The following is a 15,275-nucleotide window of genomic DNA, read 5'->3' on the forward strand; positions in this document are numbered from 1 at the left end:
CCCCTCGGCTCTGCAGACAAGCCCTTTCCGCCAGAGTCAAACCAGACTTCCCACCTTTTGTTTTTTCTTCCAACTATGAGAGGGGATGAGATGGCAGGGAATCTGCCCTGATCACTAATCAATACAGAGCTGGCTCCTAGTACCACCACCCTCCCCCCCCCCCCAGGTGCTGAGTCATATCTGCCTATGTGGGCAGAAAACCATGCAGAAGGTCCCGCCAGCCACTTCAAAACTCTTAAGAGTGGTTTGCTTTTAAGTATGCTACACAGAATTGTCTTCGAGCGAGAATTCACAAAACCTACACGTAAGGTAATACATTCTGTGACTGACAAAGGGCAGAGGTGTGGGTGTGCAGATACTGATGCAGAACTCCAGCTGTCTCTCCACCGTTCTGTGAAACAAATCACACAGCTCACCAAAACTAGTTGAAAGTTTTATTTGTATAAACTTCATTAAGAACATAAAAGATTAAGTTTCTTAAAAAAAAAAAATCTGCAGTTATTTACAGCAGTATTGCACAAGTAAAGTGGCAATTACCCTGTCGAAATTCATCAGTGCAAAACACAAGTAAGCCAGGGAAATTGCAATACAAATGCTACATACGCTGGGTCCTAGGAAACAAGTTAGTGATGGGTCAGTATACAGACAGATCAGTGCTATTTATAAATGTGTACCTGATGAGTTCTGATACAGTAACTAGTGGTCACAGAATCTGGACATATGACTTAGGAGAGTTTCTAAAGTCAGGTTTCCGGATGAAAGTAGTCAAGTTACCTAGCTGGGAGCTTGAGGAACGCTTCTCAGATGCAATGCCGTTTGGGGAACAGGAGTCACCTCAGCTGGGTTAGCGTCACGTGTGGACACACCCCTGCACACGCGTGTGTGCAGAGTGGGCACACACAGGCACCAGGCTAAATCAGCAGGGATGACAGAACCATCCACTGACACGGACCCACTAGGAAGTCTCTAAAGCTTCCAAGAAGCTTTCACATCGTAACATCCAGTCTAGTGGGGCCCTCAACCTCTCTCAAAGGCAACAGAGAAGCAGAAGACGACAACCTGAAGAAGCAGGCTGATCAAATGTAGGGACCAAACGGCTCAGGGCTGGGGACGGGGGTAGGGTCTGTACAAGTAGCTCCTGAAGACCATTTAGTCCACACCTCAAAGCACAGGACACAGCGGGTGGGGGGTAATTCAACTACTCACCAGTTGCCAAAAAGGGATTAGTGGCATGAGGTGGTCCTGAAGTCACTCCCAAGGCAGGAGCCACCTGTCTCCCCTGTCCCTTCCTCCTGCCCCTGAACCACTCACTCCATGGCAGTACCTCCAGAGCAGGCATGCTTCTATTTCTCTGAATGCTGAATTGTCAGGGGCAAGTGTTCAATAGAAAGATCTGTCCCAACTGCCAATGATACATTAAAAAAAAAAAAAAAAAGATACGGCCCGGTGTTAATAGAATTTGCTTCCATGAGAAGCTCGCTCTTTTGGAATAAAAAGTCACTGGATATTTCTTGTAGAATTTGGTAACCTGCCAAATGGTCCCTCATTGATGGCGATGCACAGACTTCATCAAAAGTAGAGCAAACCCCAAGAACTGAAACCCATGTGACCAGAAACTACAGGAACCAAAGCTGGAGGGCCAGCCTGGGAAGACCGTGTGGCTCAGGGAGCTGAGCGGTCACCACATCAGAGTCAAAAAGCGATTAATGGTACAGCAGGGGGGCGGGGGGGGGGGGAGGGGGCAGGGAGGTCAACACTTTTCAAAACTTAAGACATTAAATAAGCAGGAAATAAATATACAATATTTCTACAAGTTACAGCATTATGAAACAGTAGGACACATTACATAGAAAAAGAATCTACAATATTTACAATCCTCAAATCTGAAAAAGTTTAGTAAAAACAGTGATTTTTACTCATTTATGCTGTACAAAATTTTACAAGAAAGGTAAAGGAAACACAATTGCACACAGACATTTGGCTCAGTTGGTAAGTAAAATGTGACCTCCTAATCTAATAAATAGTCAAAATATATACATAATCAAGAAGGGGAAAACAGGAGAAAGTTGTTCTCTACTGCATACACTTCCATCAGACGGAATTTTTACCTGGTTTCTCCACAACCACCCAAAAGAGTTCTTCGTAAACTCCCTTCTAGGCAGGAGCACAGTTAACTGGAAGCATTACTCGTGAAAGTATTTTGTATGTGTTTATTGCATTTCTGTGCTAAGTCACAGGACACTTTCTACAAACCTCACGTGAGAAGAGGTGGTCAAGGCACAAAACCCGCATTCAGTTTCCAAAAAGGGATCTAGCCACGTTGTGTTTTCTACAAAAAGTAAAAGACAGAGAAAATACAAGGTCTACCACAGTAGGCATACCTTCCAGAGGCATCTTGATAAACAGACGCATACAGTACAGAAACATCCAGTCATCTCTCTTGAGTCCTGGTGCGATAGCCTGCTCCTTAATACTACAATTCATAGAATCTCCTATCTCCTCACGAGCTGCTTCCGCGGCCGGCCTGGAGGCCAGGAGGCCACCGAGCCAGAGGTAAACCTGTACATGTGGCCAGCACACAGCCCTCGGGCCCCGCTCCCAGGGAGCCGCAGTATTGCAGAAACAGAGTAAAGTGCCCCAGTCGGAGAGACTGGCACTGAGTGTGGAGGTCCTGGGTCGGGGCGAGGCGTCCAGAACCGAATGTCTTTGGTGTGTGTGTGTCCAGCAGGCCCACCGTTGCCTTACAGCCGCGTGGACTTTACGACCCTACAAAGGGGTTCGAGACACATCGAAAACGCAAGCTGACACTCAACACAGCTTTAAAAACTATTCAAGACCCCAAGGAGAGTTTGGGGGATACGAAAATTCTAAAAAAGGAAGGATATTTGGAAGCAAATCTCTCTACCTAAAAGAAAAAATGTATATGCTATAGATACATATATATATATTTATATTTATATAGAATTATGAAGATACAAATGAATGAATTTCCCCACTTAATTTAATAATGTGAAAACACTGGTCCTCTTAGGGGCCAACAGCAAAACAAGAGCTGTTGGTGCTGACTCGGTTTGATGTATTTCTCTCAAAAAGCTGTTTAATGGTATGATGTTTCAAAGACTGTCAGAGTTATAGGGTTCACGAAATGATCTCCACCTCCCTTCTTTTCCTGCTTCCTGATCTTTTTCCTGGGTCTCCCCAGTTAACTGCCTTTGCGATGATAGCCCAACTCACGGGCTCTCCGTCCCAGAAAGGGGGAGAAAGAAAGAGCAGCCCCAACAGAGGTGGACGCACGCAGGGCGCTCCCACAAAACCCAACCGTCCCGAGGGAAATGGAACAAGTCAAACCGACAGCTGTCAGGAGGCTGAGAGGCCGCTTCAGATCTGTGCTCCGACGGAGGATTTTGATGGCACTGCCGAAGGCGGGATTAAGCCTTCATTTCAAAACGGATTCAGGGGGGTGGGAACCAAGCGTCAGGCATCAAAGGCCAGATGAACTTGGGAGTTGGGACGAAAAGCCCAGATGCCCAGGAAACAGCCGCCTCAAGCCCCAAGGCCTGTGCCAATTCCCACGAGGGCCGGGGCTCGGACACCTGCAGTCCAAGGAACTCAGCTGTGAGGGGGCGTGCTCACCACCTGTGGCCGCACGCAGACAGTGCACCTGTGACTATGGGAAAGTCTGCAACCAGAAAAGCCGACGGTGCCTGTCTGTGCTGTTACTGCCAGTCCTTCCTCAGGACACTTCTAAATGATGAGCCCATCGAAACCAAAGAAGACCAACATCAAGCCCGTCCCAGCGTGCATGATACAGGCAGATCCTAACTCATGTCCTGACCCCATTACCTTTTATCACGAGCACGCGCTGGACCAAATCTGCGCATCGCCGTCCAGGCAGACCCGAAGAGCATCGCCAGGGGAGATAAGGAAAAACACACGGAGAAGAGCCTTAAACTTTTTGCCACAGGTGCAATTGAATTTGAGGAGGTAAGTAAATATTTACAAGATGGGAGTGGCATATCAATACAGGCTGGTAACAGACCCTCTGCCCCTTTAATCAGTTCCATTTCATAAGAACTTTTTGGTATTAATAATAATGGTAAAAAAAAAAAAAAAAAAAAAAACAAACCAAAACAACAAAGTATGTCAAAGAGGCAATGGCAGGGAAGGGAGGGGGCCATATCATACCTCTCCCGTTTAAAAATTCTGTACAGTAATCTCTAAAAAGAAACTAAGGCAGCTTTACAAATTAGCTGGCTCAGTTTCCACTGCAGAGTTTACATAATCCTCTGAGAGTAGGCAACAGGTTCTTAAAATTTTAGTACAAAAATCATTCACGAGTTGGTTAAAAAGTTTCCATTTCCTTTTTGAAAAACCTGCTATTAAAGAAGGTGGAAAAAAAACCCACACCGCGTGTAAACACCATTCTTGCATAAAATCCTGCTCCAAAGAACCATGATTTGTACATAAATTTTTTTTCTTTTTTTTTAAAGAATCCTCCCTCATTTACATTCACAACAAACTTCCATTAGAAATTCTGCTGTGTGGTGAACAGAAAGGTCCGGTCCACATGCAGCGCGGCGTCCTCGGGAACGCGTTGGCCGGCCTGCCCGCACGCCCCGTCGGGGACAGGGCCGCTAGCTGCACAGCAGTGGCCCCCAGAAATTGTGGTGCTGGGGGCTGCTGGCGTGAACACGTGAAATGTCTGCACACATGTGGCTCCGCGAGGAACCCGTCGTCACTGCAATCGCCATACCAGGCGGACGATGTAACGTAACAGTCGTAAGATAATCATTTGGGGCTGGGCTTCGGCTGCTTGGTAATTATTCAAAAAGACCTGAAACGACAATAGGAAAGCTTCTTAGTTTCTCAGCCCTGATGTTATTTTTTGGGTGGGGGAATGCCTATACTTAAGCGAACCACCAATCCCACTGTTACCCAGCTCGGGAGGCACCCCATCTTCTGAACACGGGTTCTTCCCCGAGACTGCGAAAGGGGAGGCCCTCCTACCACCTCCCTTGCAGAGGAAGACCTCACTGCGTAGACAGCAGTAGACTGAATGATCTGCTGCTTTACAGGAACCCAAAGAATGCTTGGAGCCTCAAAGAGAATCCTTGAAACTCTGTTTGCTTCTCTAAAACACTATGCTTTCTAGGTCATCGTTGGCCAGAACTGCCTTGATCTGGAAATGCATCAACCTCTGTGCAGGTGCTGGAGAAAAGCCATGCCATTCCCATACCCCCGCCCCCCCCCCCCCCTTAACTGGAGTTGGGTGTCCCTTTGAAAGAGGCAGGGGTGGAGGGGACAGAAGAGAGATGTGAAGGAAGTCTCTAACTACCCAGGTTATTAACCTTCAAATCTGTCGACACCCCAAGGGTGAATTTCTGGTAGCTGCAGTTTACTTGAGCACACACGGGCAGCGTCAACCCTCATCCTCCCGCTCCACATGGGGAGCAAAGAAAAAGCAATTAAAAAATTTTAAAGAGCCTCCTTGCCGGTGACTACCCTATGTTTATAAGCTGACAAACTGCTCAAAAGGAAACTGCTGGATTAAAGATCTCAGCGGTCTCAGAGGTCCTCAGGTCTTCCGAAGAGTGCCCACCTTGGCGTTCTAATCCATTCTGCCGGTAAAGCGCAAGGTGTCAATTCAGAGCAGCCGAAGCCAGCAATGGAACACACCTGCCTCTTACACCAGGAGCTACAACCCATTTCGCAATCCAGGCCTGCAATCCATCCTGGTCGTTTCCTTAATGAGTCATCCGTGCCCAGGACCGGCTCTTTGCCATCCGGGGCTCTCCACGAACCCCGTGCTCACGTGCGCAGGTGAAGCTTCCAACGCACCACCGCGGAACCGCCGGCCCCAAGTCGGGCTGGGAACGAGTGTCCCGTCTCACACACAAACAGGGCCCACAGACGCCAGCTGCGAGCGGAGCCCCTGCCCTGTTTACACGAGCTCCCCAAGCCTGTCTGACAGAATGGGATTGTGATACGGCCAGGGCATTTCCCGTTCTCCTTCCATACCCAGACTGGAGGAAATCAGCTTTCTGTAAGCGATTCCTGTACAGGCGCTCTGTAACCACAGTCTGTGATTTTTATCTGTTTTACACACGAGATTGCTTTGTTTTGATTTAACTTTCAAAATTACTTTGCTTTTTCTGTGTGTGTGAGAATAATTTAGGGGAAGGTTAATTTTAGTTTAGACTAATATTAATAGGTTGAAAGAGGCTTATTCAAAATAAAACCATGACTTACTGAAACTAAGAAGGCGTAAATGCAGGGCTAAGCAATCCCTTCAAGGTGGGAAATCTCATGTCAGCCAGGTGTCATTACCAGCCTCAGGGAGGCCAGAGAATGGGGTCTAAGTGACACCAGCAAGGCCCATTAGTGACAGATCCCAACTGCTTACACTTAGCTAATTTTACATTCAAGAACTGGCAGCGTCGGCGAGGAGAAATCTTCCACCCACCCTTTGAGGACATCAGGTGGACGAGAGTGGCCATGACAGCAGACAGGACTCACTTCGCGAGAAGTCTTTCCAAGTGTTTAAGAGTCCTGCTTTCATCTTAAATGTAGGGGGCATGGGGCGTGTTCCAGGGAAGGCGGGGCGGAGGCGGGGACAACGCAGGAAATTCTGGAGAAAGGAACCCCCAATCCCTGACAGACGACAAGATGCTACCACCACTCAGGAAGGGCAGCGGGACGCCTGCCCCCTCAGGCAGCACGCGAGACAACACGGCACGCGCTTTCAAGCCGGCGAGAAACTGCTTTTGGACAGCATTCAACGGAGGAAGCCGTTACGACCGAATCCAAAGAAGGGCCACGCCAGCCCAGAAAACCTTTGACAGCTGGCGCGGCTGGCACAGCTCCGTGGGCACGGCCCATCCCTCCAGAGCAGCTGGATGACGGGCAGCTCCCGCTTCCCACAGACTCCCCGCCTTCCAGCACCTGCAGCCGTACGAATCAGCTGGTTTGTGGGAGCACACCGTAGGTGCCCGAAGATGCCAGTGTGGGGCAGGCGGCGCGAGGGCCACAGCGGGTGAGGACGCCCGGCCAGGCTCCAGCTATCAGCGCCAAGCACACGACAGTGGCACAGCCAGCACGAGATCTCAGACCTCTGGCCTCCGGGGCTGTGGATAAACACATTTCTGTTGTTCAAGCACTCCCTCCCCCGCAGTCTGTGGTACTTTGTTACAGCAGCCTTAGCGAATGAACACACACCCTCGGGCTACGTGCTAAGCGGACGTTCTTGGTCCTTCCCCCTTTAGAAAAACAACACTTTTCAGGTCAGGGTTGTGGAGAGCTGTTTTAATCAAACTCATTCAAGTCCTTTAGTAAGATACATCAATATGATGCATTTGGATAAAGGGCATCATTAAAAAAATGAAACATGCTACTAAGTACAAAGAATTTATGTATTACAGCGATCTCTTTCACTCATACACACACACACACACACACACACACACACACACAATCACAAGTGCTCAAAGTGTAGGCCCCATCCTGTTGGATCTTTTTAGCTCCATGGTCTAGATCAGGAACTATATTATTTGGGGCAATTGACTTTTATGGCTATCCCATGTGCCCAGAAGATGACTCCTTCAACATTCAGCTTTGTGCCTCCCTCCAGGAACCAATTCTGACAGTTCATGCTCCTCTCTGGGCAAGGGGCTCCCACAGCCCCCATGCCTCCTTGCATGGGGGCAGGGGGTGTGCTGGGGCCCAACTCTGAAAGCAGTTATCTGCATCCACAGGCCTGATGGGCAATACCTATGTCATCGGCAAAGAGTGCAGAACAGCATCGCACAGCCCATCCCAAGGGCTATCCGTGGGTGCCACCCACAGCGACCACTGCCCTGCCTGTGGAATCATGATGCAGGTTCCCACTCTGCAGGTGGAAAAACACCTACACGTTCTGGCAAAAATGGGAGCCCTGTGCCAAAACGGAGTCAAGATGCTGAGAGTCCTTCCTGTTGAAAGAAAAAAATGCAACAGCATCTCTTTTCAAGAAGCTCACACTCTGGTGGGGAATCGCCATACAAATAAATAGCAGGATAGCAGGACAACGGCAATACAGAGGTTAATAAAAGGACAGAGAAAGCAGCGCTTGCCAGAGGCAAGTGGGGGCCTGGGAGAGCCAGGGCAGGAAGGCACAGAGGTGAGCCCAGGTTCCCTGGTGTAGACTCGAGTTCTCTGCTTTGAAGATATGGAAAGTGTCCTTGGAGACAGCGTCACGAGCATTCAGCATCCCCGAACGGTTCTCTTACGTCCACACCAGAGGACACAGGCTCACCTGGGTGGCAGCTGGGGGGCGGGGCTGTGCCAGGGAAAAGTCCTCAAGTGGGGACGAGGTGGACTTAGCAGGGCCGACCGCATACAGGGCGGGGAGCTGGGGCACCCTGGGCCACTCCAGCCTGAAACACATGGCTGGGGCGGGGGGGCTGGGGCTCCCTCTGTCTACAGCAACCAAGAGGAGAGAGCACGAGCGGACAGAGCACCAGCCGCCACGGTCGTTTCCGCACAAGGACCATCTTCAACTTACACTTGACACAATCAACCAAGTACTGGGATTTAATTACACTTTAAGGCCAAAATAATCACAGTAAAACATCCTCTCCTGCCCAATCCAGGGAGGCAGGTATGCAGATACAAGAGACCCTGATCCCATCCCAGGCTGCCCGGAGAACTGGCCAGGAGGACCACCGACCGCATGCCTGCAGAGCACAGCTCTGGACTTGGCTCCACACTCCCGCAGGCAGGGGCGAGCCCTGCCTCTGAAAAGCGGCCCAAGACATACCAGGTCTTCAGACTCTGTGCGCCCCAGCTTGGGGTCCAGACGAATCACCTGACGCCACCATTAAACAAAATGGCGTGCCACACACCTCTACAGTCCTCACAACAATGCTGCGAGCCAGTACAGCTCGCTTCTCCACGTCAAGGATACGAGGACATTGACCAAGCTTGTGGAATCAAAATCAAGAACCATCAAGTGCTCCCAACAAGTCAACTCAGACTTCAGCACTGCGTAGAACACACTAGCTCACCGATCCGCGCACCAAAGGCTGGTCCAAACCCCATGTGGCTGCACCAAATGACTCAGTAAGTACAACACACACGTATTCACTCAGCATTACTCAAAGGAGCTTAACCATAAAAATACACAAATGAGATAAAAACAAAAGTTAAGAGAGGTCAGAAATGACATCGAGGAAGAGAGACTTATCCTGGGAACCAGGGAGGGCTGAGATCTACTGCAGAAGAGCCATCGTTTAGCCGAGAGTTTCCTGGCAGTCAAAGTAACAAGGGAAACATGGCACTATCTTTACCATTTTATCAAAGGCAGATCAATAGCAAATTCTAAGAGACAACCCAAAAAGCAAGGAATACCTATAAAACTCTGAGACACACAGCAATTTTTAAACTTGTTCAAAAACCCCTTTCTCATACAATCTCAACACCGAATACCTAAGAGGCCCTAAACTGTTTTCTGTCTCTTTTTTAAAAAAAGATTTATCCACTTTGAGAGGGAGCACGCAAGCTGCAGAGGGGCAGAGAGAGAGGGAGAGAATCCCAGGCAGGCTCCACGCTCAGCGCAGAGGCTGACGTGGAACTCAATCTTGTGAACCGCGAGATTACGACCTGAGCCGGAATCAGAGCTGGATGCTCAACTGACTGAGCCACCTAGATGTCCTTTCTCTTTTTTAAAATAGATACACCTTTCAGTGGTAACATGCTAGAAGAGACCGAATTCTGGCCGTGAGACTCTGAGAAACAGGGAACCTGTGCTCCAGATCAAGCAAGTGAGGATACGTCAGGTGACTGTCTGTCTGGATGGTGTCTGCTCCCCAAGGCACTACGGCGGCACCTTCCGGGACAGTGCTGAGTGTCGCCACAATCAAAGATGGCAGGGTGGGAGGGGGACAGAGAGCGGCGTCAGTGATCCCGATGGAAGACCACCATCAACCTAGAGAGAATTTTAAATGACGAGAGAGGGAGACAGAAAGGAGAGAGGAAAAGGGCCCCCAAATGTGGACGTCTCCAGGAGGATGTGGGCTCTCTGCACCCTGGCCCAGATTTGAGCGCTCGGTTTGCCATCCCACTGCTGTCAGGGGTCAGGCTGATGCTGCAGTGCTGCCCAGAAGCCAGATTCATTTTCTCTCCATCACCAAGGCAACGTGTGCATTTGCATAGCGTGCGCCTCGCATGCTATGATGTCAACACAGCTGTGGCAAGGGTGCCGGGAGGCCCTCCCCCGGATGTGGTGTTCCCACTCAGCGACCAGGAGCCAGCTCTCCCGCAGTGCTCGCCAAGCGACCGGGGCCGCGGCTGACCTGCGACGGTGGAGCCGCAGACGAGTCCCATTTGCATGAATCCAACTCCTTCATTTTTGATGCATCATCTCAAAGAAGAGGTCCGTGGAACAACCACTTCTCCGGTTGCCTTCCAGTCAGGCCTGCTGTGCACTGGGTTGGCTTCTGGCAGGGCACAAGCCACCCCTCTCCCGGGCACGTCTCTAACTCGCCGGCCCTCGGACCCCAGACCCCACCCCGGCTAATGTGAAGCGCCCCCGATCGTCCCCGGGAGGTGTGGCACCACACCGTGGCCCATCACAGAGAAGCCAGAGATGGTTCTCACGTCTCCCGTGTGAGGCTCCACCAGACGAAATAAATGTCAGCCTCGGAGCAAGAACACACAGTTCCGAAATTCCCCGGCCTCAAAAGGACGATGAGACGCAGTGTACCGACCACCTGAACCTCTCTGCTCTGGTTCGGCTGGGAGAAGTCTAGCGGGGGGCGGTGAGACGTCTGCAGGCCGGCCAAGCCCTGCCTCCTGTGCCTCTTCATTTCCTCAAGAGGATTAAAAAACCCCCGTTAGACCTCTCTGAAGTCCCCCTCCAGGCACCTGCACCTCTGAATGGTTCTGTGTGAATGGCCCAGCGCCCCCCCTCCCGCGAGGCAGCCGTCCAGGTGTACCCACCGGCCACAGCAGATGTAGCACTCGCGGGCAGGGTGAACGGGCGCCACGGCACCCGGCGTTGCCCACCCAGCCATTTAAACACACCCCAGCGCCCCAGTCTCACCTCCTGTTTTTGTGCACCCAGACAGACCCAGCACGCATCAGTAGGGCCGAACACAACTTGTTCCACAAGGCAGAGGGTTGAATGAAACATAGACAGGTGGAAACTCTGGTAGCATCTCTAAACTTTGAAGACCACCCGGGAACTGTTTCAGCTCTAGTTCAACGAGACGCCAGAACGATGGGCCAGGGACGAGAGCGATTTCTAGCCCCATCCCCTGAACATTTCCGCACGACCTTCACCACATCCCTAAGAGACGGACAGAAACTGGGGCTCCCAGACATTAACGGATGGAGTCGGGATTCCAGACCTCACCCCGAAATTCTCACACTTATCCACGAGTCCTGCTTTCCTGTAAGCTCACGCTTTATCCCCAAGTCGCGGAAAACCCTTGTTCAGAAAACCTGTGATCCGCAGTCACTGCGGGGATCAGCTGAGGTCTCAGAGGTCTCAGGGAAAAAACAGTAAGGGCTGAAGCCATAGGAAGGGTGACTCTTGGATCACACAGGCTCCAGCATCTCTGTGATGGGGGTTGTTGGAAGGCTCTTAAAACCACAACACCGAACAACTTCCTCCAACTGCGAGAAAAACACAAAACCTCCTGAGAACTGTATCACAGATAAATGGTGGGCACCAATTTACTGAAGCTACTCCCAATGGTTTTTGCCATGAAAACGGTCTTTCTGTAAACTCATGGGCAACTCACCATCTCATGAGATAGGTGTAGTTTTAAATTTAATATGTGATATGCAAATTTCCCACTATGGTTTGCTCAGACAGTAATAGGAAATGGCTTATTTTATTAAACGCCTACATTCAATTAACGAAGGCCTCAAAAGAATGTTGTCAGAGAACACGTTTTCTCTGGGTGGATGTTCAGCTTATGCTATTACCAAACAAGCCACAAATTCGTTCTCTCCCTTGTACGCTATCTACAGAATATCGTCTATAAAACGAAGAATCACACAGCACAGGGAATTCACATCACAGGAAGGACAGCACAGAAAGATTTCAAATTCAGATATAGTCTATGAAAACGCTAATGGCTGGCTCTTCAATTAAACTTTTGCTTCCATCTAAACCTGTCTGCAAGCCACCTTTCCCTCTCTATTTTGTCTGGTTCGGTGCTACCCTTCAGTCTACATGCAGTTCAGCCAACTCGTGCCTGTACATGCTTGGGACAGAAGTAGGAAGTAGGCAGTGTAAACAAAGGATACACTGTTTCTCCAGACCGAACAATGAAAGGGTTTTCATTCACTTCTTGGCCCAGCTAGAGGGTCTGGCGTAGCTTCCCATGCTGTTGCTCATTGCTGTCCACTCACCAGGACGTCCCCAAGTCGTTGCCAACCGAGAGCAGTCCACCTTAGCACAGAGCAACGCAGGCCTGACAACCTGAGTACAAAGCACCGAGGAGGCCACAAGAGGTAAATGATCCCAGCTTTGGTACAGGGGTGGGGGAGGCAGATGCTGGTTAAAAGACTGGTCTAATTACCCCAAGGGCACATGTGCTTATGTTCTGAAGGCCCAGCACACGCTCCACAGACTTGGACTGCGCCCTTAGCCCACGGCTAAGAGTCCCATCCGAGTGGATGCTGTCCCGAGAACCGGTGATGAGCACACGGCGCTCCACGCTGCACCACGGCTACATGCAAGCCGCTCGCTCTCTCCGTGAAGCTCGAGACAGAGATCTAGCTTCTCCGAGACATCTTCCTCCCTACAGGCCCACTGCCACCCACACTCCCCAGCGTTCACCAAGAGCTGGGACAGTCAGGGCACCGTGTGGGTGCAGGTCATCATTCAGCCTTCCAGGGGCTGCGCGACCTCCACGGGCCCCTGGGCTTTGTCCTGTAACACGCGTTATGTGCGCCTGCACTGCTGGGGCCCTTGTATGCTTGACGACAGGTGAAAATGCACCAGCGGGCTGCCACTGGCCAGATCTATCATAAGTTGAAGGATCCAAATAAGCACGGAGAGTAATGCATAGTAACCTGTTGAACTAAAAGTGACCCATGAATTTAGGTCCACAAACAAAATGAACACACACTCGGGAAGGGAACTTCTTCCTCCTCTACACACACTTTCCTTCCAGGGCAGATGGAGACACACTGACTGGAGAGTAGAAGACGCCACCTCTGACCAGAGTCAGCCTTGCCAGCAACAGGACAAAGGGACTCCCTGGGCCTCCCAGTGCAAACTCTGGATGGAGGAGGCCACAGTGTCACTCCTGTAGTATTCCTGCCCAAAACACAAAACTCAAGTCTCATCGTGAGGGGAGATCAAACAAACTAGAGTCTCTATCAAGTGTCTTCCAAAGTGTCAGCGTCATGAAGACTGAGAGAGAATTGGTTCCAAGTCAATGGCATCAAAGCGATGAAGACAACTCAACTTAACACAGGATTCTAAACCGGATCTTGGACCGGAAAAAAACCTTTTTTTTATCTTACTATAAAGGACATTTTGGCACAACTGGTAACATTTGGATGAAGTCCACAGATTACATAACGGTACTGCAACATTGTTAATTTCCTGATTTTGAGAACTACACTGTGGTTATGTGAGAGGCGACTTTCATTAGTAGGAAATACACACGATGCACTGAAGAGTAAGAGGGCATCATACCTGCCACTTACTCTCAAACCGGGCAGAAAACAACGCACACACGGGTAGAAAGAGGGAGAACATTAAAGCCAATGTGGCAACATGGGAACAGTGGGGAACTTAGGTGGCGGACGGAAGGGTGTTCTTCGTACCATTCTTGCAACTTTCACGTGAAGTCTGCAGTTATTTCAAAACAAAAAAGTCACAAAAATACACCAGACTTGGAGCAGTCAAACTGACCAGGCAGAGGGGGGGCACACAGGCCACTCTGCCCTGGTAGGGTCGTGCGGGGGCAGTGACATGGAGTCACAAGAGAGAAAGGGAACATGCACCGGGACTTTGCGCTCACCTGTGCCTCTCTCACCTCCTCCAAGGGTTCAGACTGCACAGCTCCGTGGCACAGGCTTCCCCACTGCCCTTAAGTGGACTGAACACATGACAACTACAGGACACCTTCCTCTATTGCTCTAACTGAAAAAACGGGAAAATATCCTGTCAGGCTTCGCAAGGCTCATGGCAGTAAAAGACCAACACTTTAGAAAAGGCACTGTAACAGTATTAAGCACATAAAGACACTACGTATTTAAAATGCTAACATCCATTAAAAAGCAACCATCGTAAAGCAAGGCAACGGCGTGCACCACTCACCGAAGAAGTAACTCCTCCCAGCCCCCCCTCCCCACCCCGTGAGCCAGCGGGTGACGTGAATGCATTACTTCCCGCTACAGCCTCCCATTTCCTCCCCAGATTCCCACCCCCACTATTCAACAACAGACCGTCCATCAATGTGGCTGCAGGCTAGGGATTATTTTTAACCTAACAACTACCAAGACAGGCATCTGGAGCTTTGCGGGGGGGGGGGGGGGGGGGGGGGGAGGGGGGGTGGTCACCGTGTCACCATCCAGGGTCTGGTGTTTTGAACTGGTTCTTCATTTAAATCTGGAGAATGTATTTGCCTCTGTTTTAGAAAAATCAGGTTATAACCTACAGTCTGTCCCTATGCCTCCCCCGATATCCCAGCCTACTTAGAAAGCTAGAGTCCCTTAAATGATCAGTGACTGCATTTTCCCAGTGGTTGACTTTTTTAAAGGGATGCAAAACAAGGTTCACAACCAGAAAACCATGTGATAGTGCAATGAAACTAACGGACATTTATTTCGCCAAAAGCACTGAGAACAAGCAGGTTACATCTCATTTGAATAAACAGAGATGGCCATCTTAAATATCCTCTGAAACACTGGACTGTGACAGAACCTGGGAGAAAAGGAGGAGAGGAAGGATATAATCTGCTAGACACCGTTCCCTCACCTCCAAGGGACAGGCAAGGTAATGGCAACAACACAACGGCCTGTGACCCAAATGCACGTGACTTGGGACTATCCACCTCGAAGGCCTATGTGAGGATGGCCATGGGCTTGGCTGTGCGCCAACCCTCATGCCACACTTGGCCCGTGTCTTAGCGCTGACCACACAGGCCACCACAGTGTGTGCATGGTGCATCAACCAGGTCCATCCGGGGGACGCCTTATAGAGTCACTGATACTCCGTGTAAGTTTAAAGAGAAACTTGCACACAATATCCTTATAAGACACCTGGCTGTGTG

The 15,275-nt window shown here is 50.2% G+C and overlaps 1 protein-coding gene across 11 annotated transcripts in view; it reads right to left on the reverse strand.

Moving 5' to 3' along the window:
• Positions 1-421: 421 nt before the first annotated feature.
• BCL2L11 (BCL2 like 11) overlaps positions 422-15,275 on the reverse strand; it is a 49,345-nt gene continuing 34,491 nt past the window's right edge. For 8 of the 11 annotated variants that reach the window (XM_027033712.2, XM_053200956.1, XM_053200959.1 and 5 more), the window contains one exon: positions 422-4,834. In XM_027033712.2, coding sequence (XP_026889513.1) covers positions 4,736-4,834 — 99 coding nt within the window. In that variant the 3' untranslated portion in view covers positions 422-4,735. Of the gene's footprint in view, positions 4,835-14,021; positions 14,144-15,275 lie in introns of all 11 variants that reach the window. The other 3 variants (XR_008289483.1, XR_008289479.1, XR_008289480.1) reach the window with 2 other exon arrangements.

This window comes from Acinonyx jubatus, chromosome A3 (assembly GCF_027475565.1).
Source record: "Acinonyx jubatus isolate Ajub_Pintada_27869175 chromosome A3, VMU_Ajub_asm_v1.0, whole genome shotgun sequence".
Classification (NCBI taxonomy): domain Eukaryota; kingdom Metazoa; phylum Chordata; class Mammalia; order Carnivora; family Felidae; genus Acinonyx; species Acinonyx jubatus.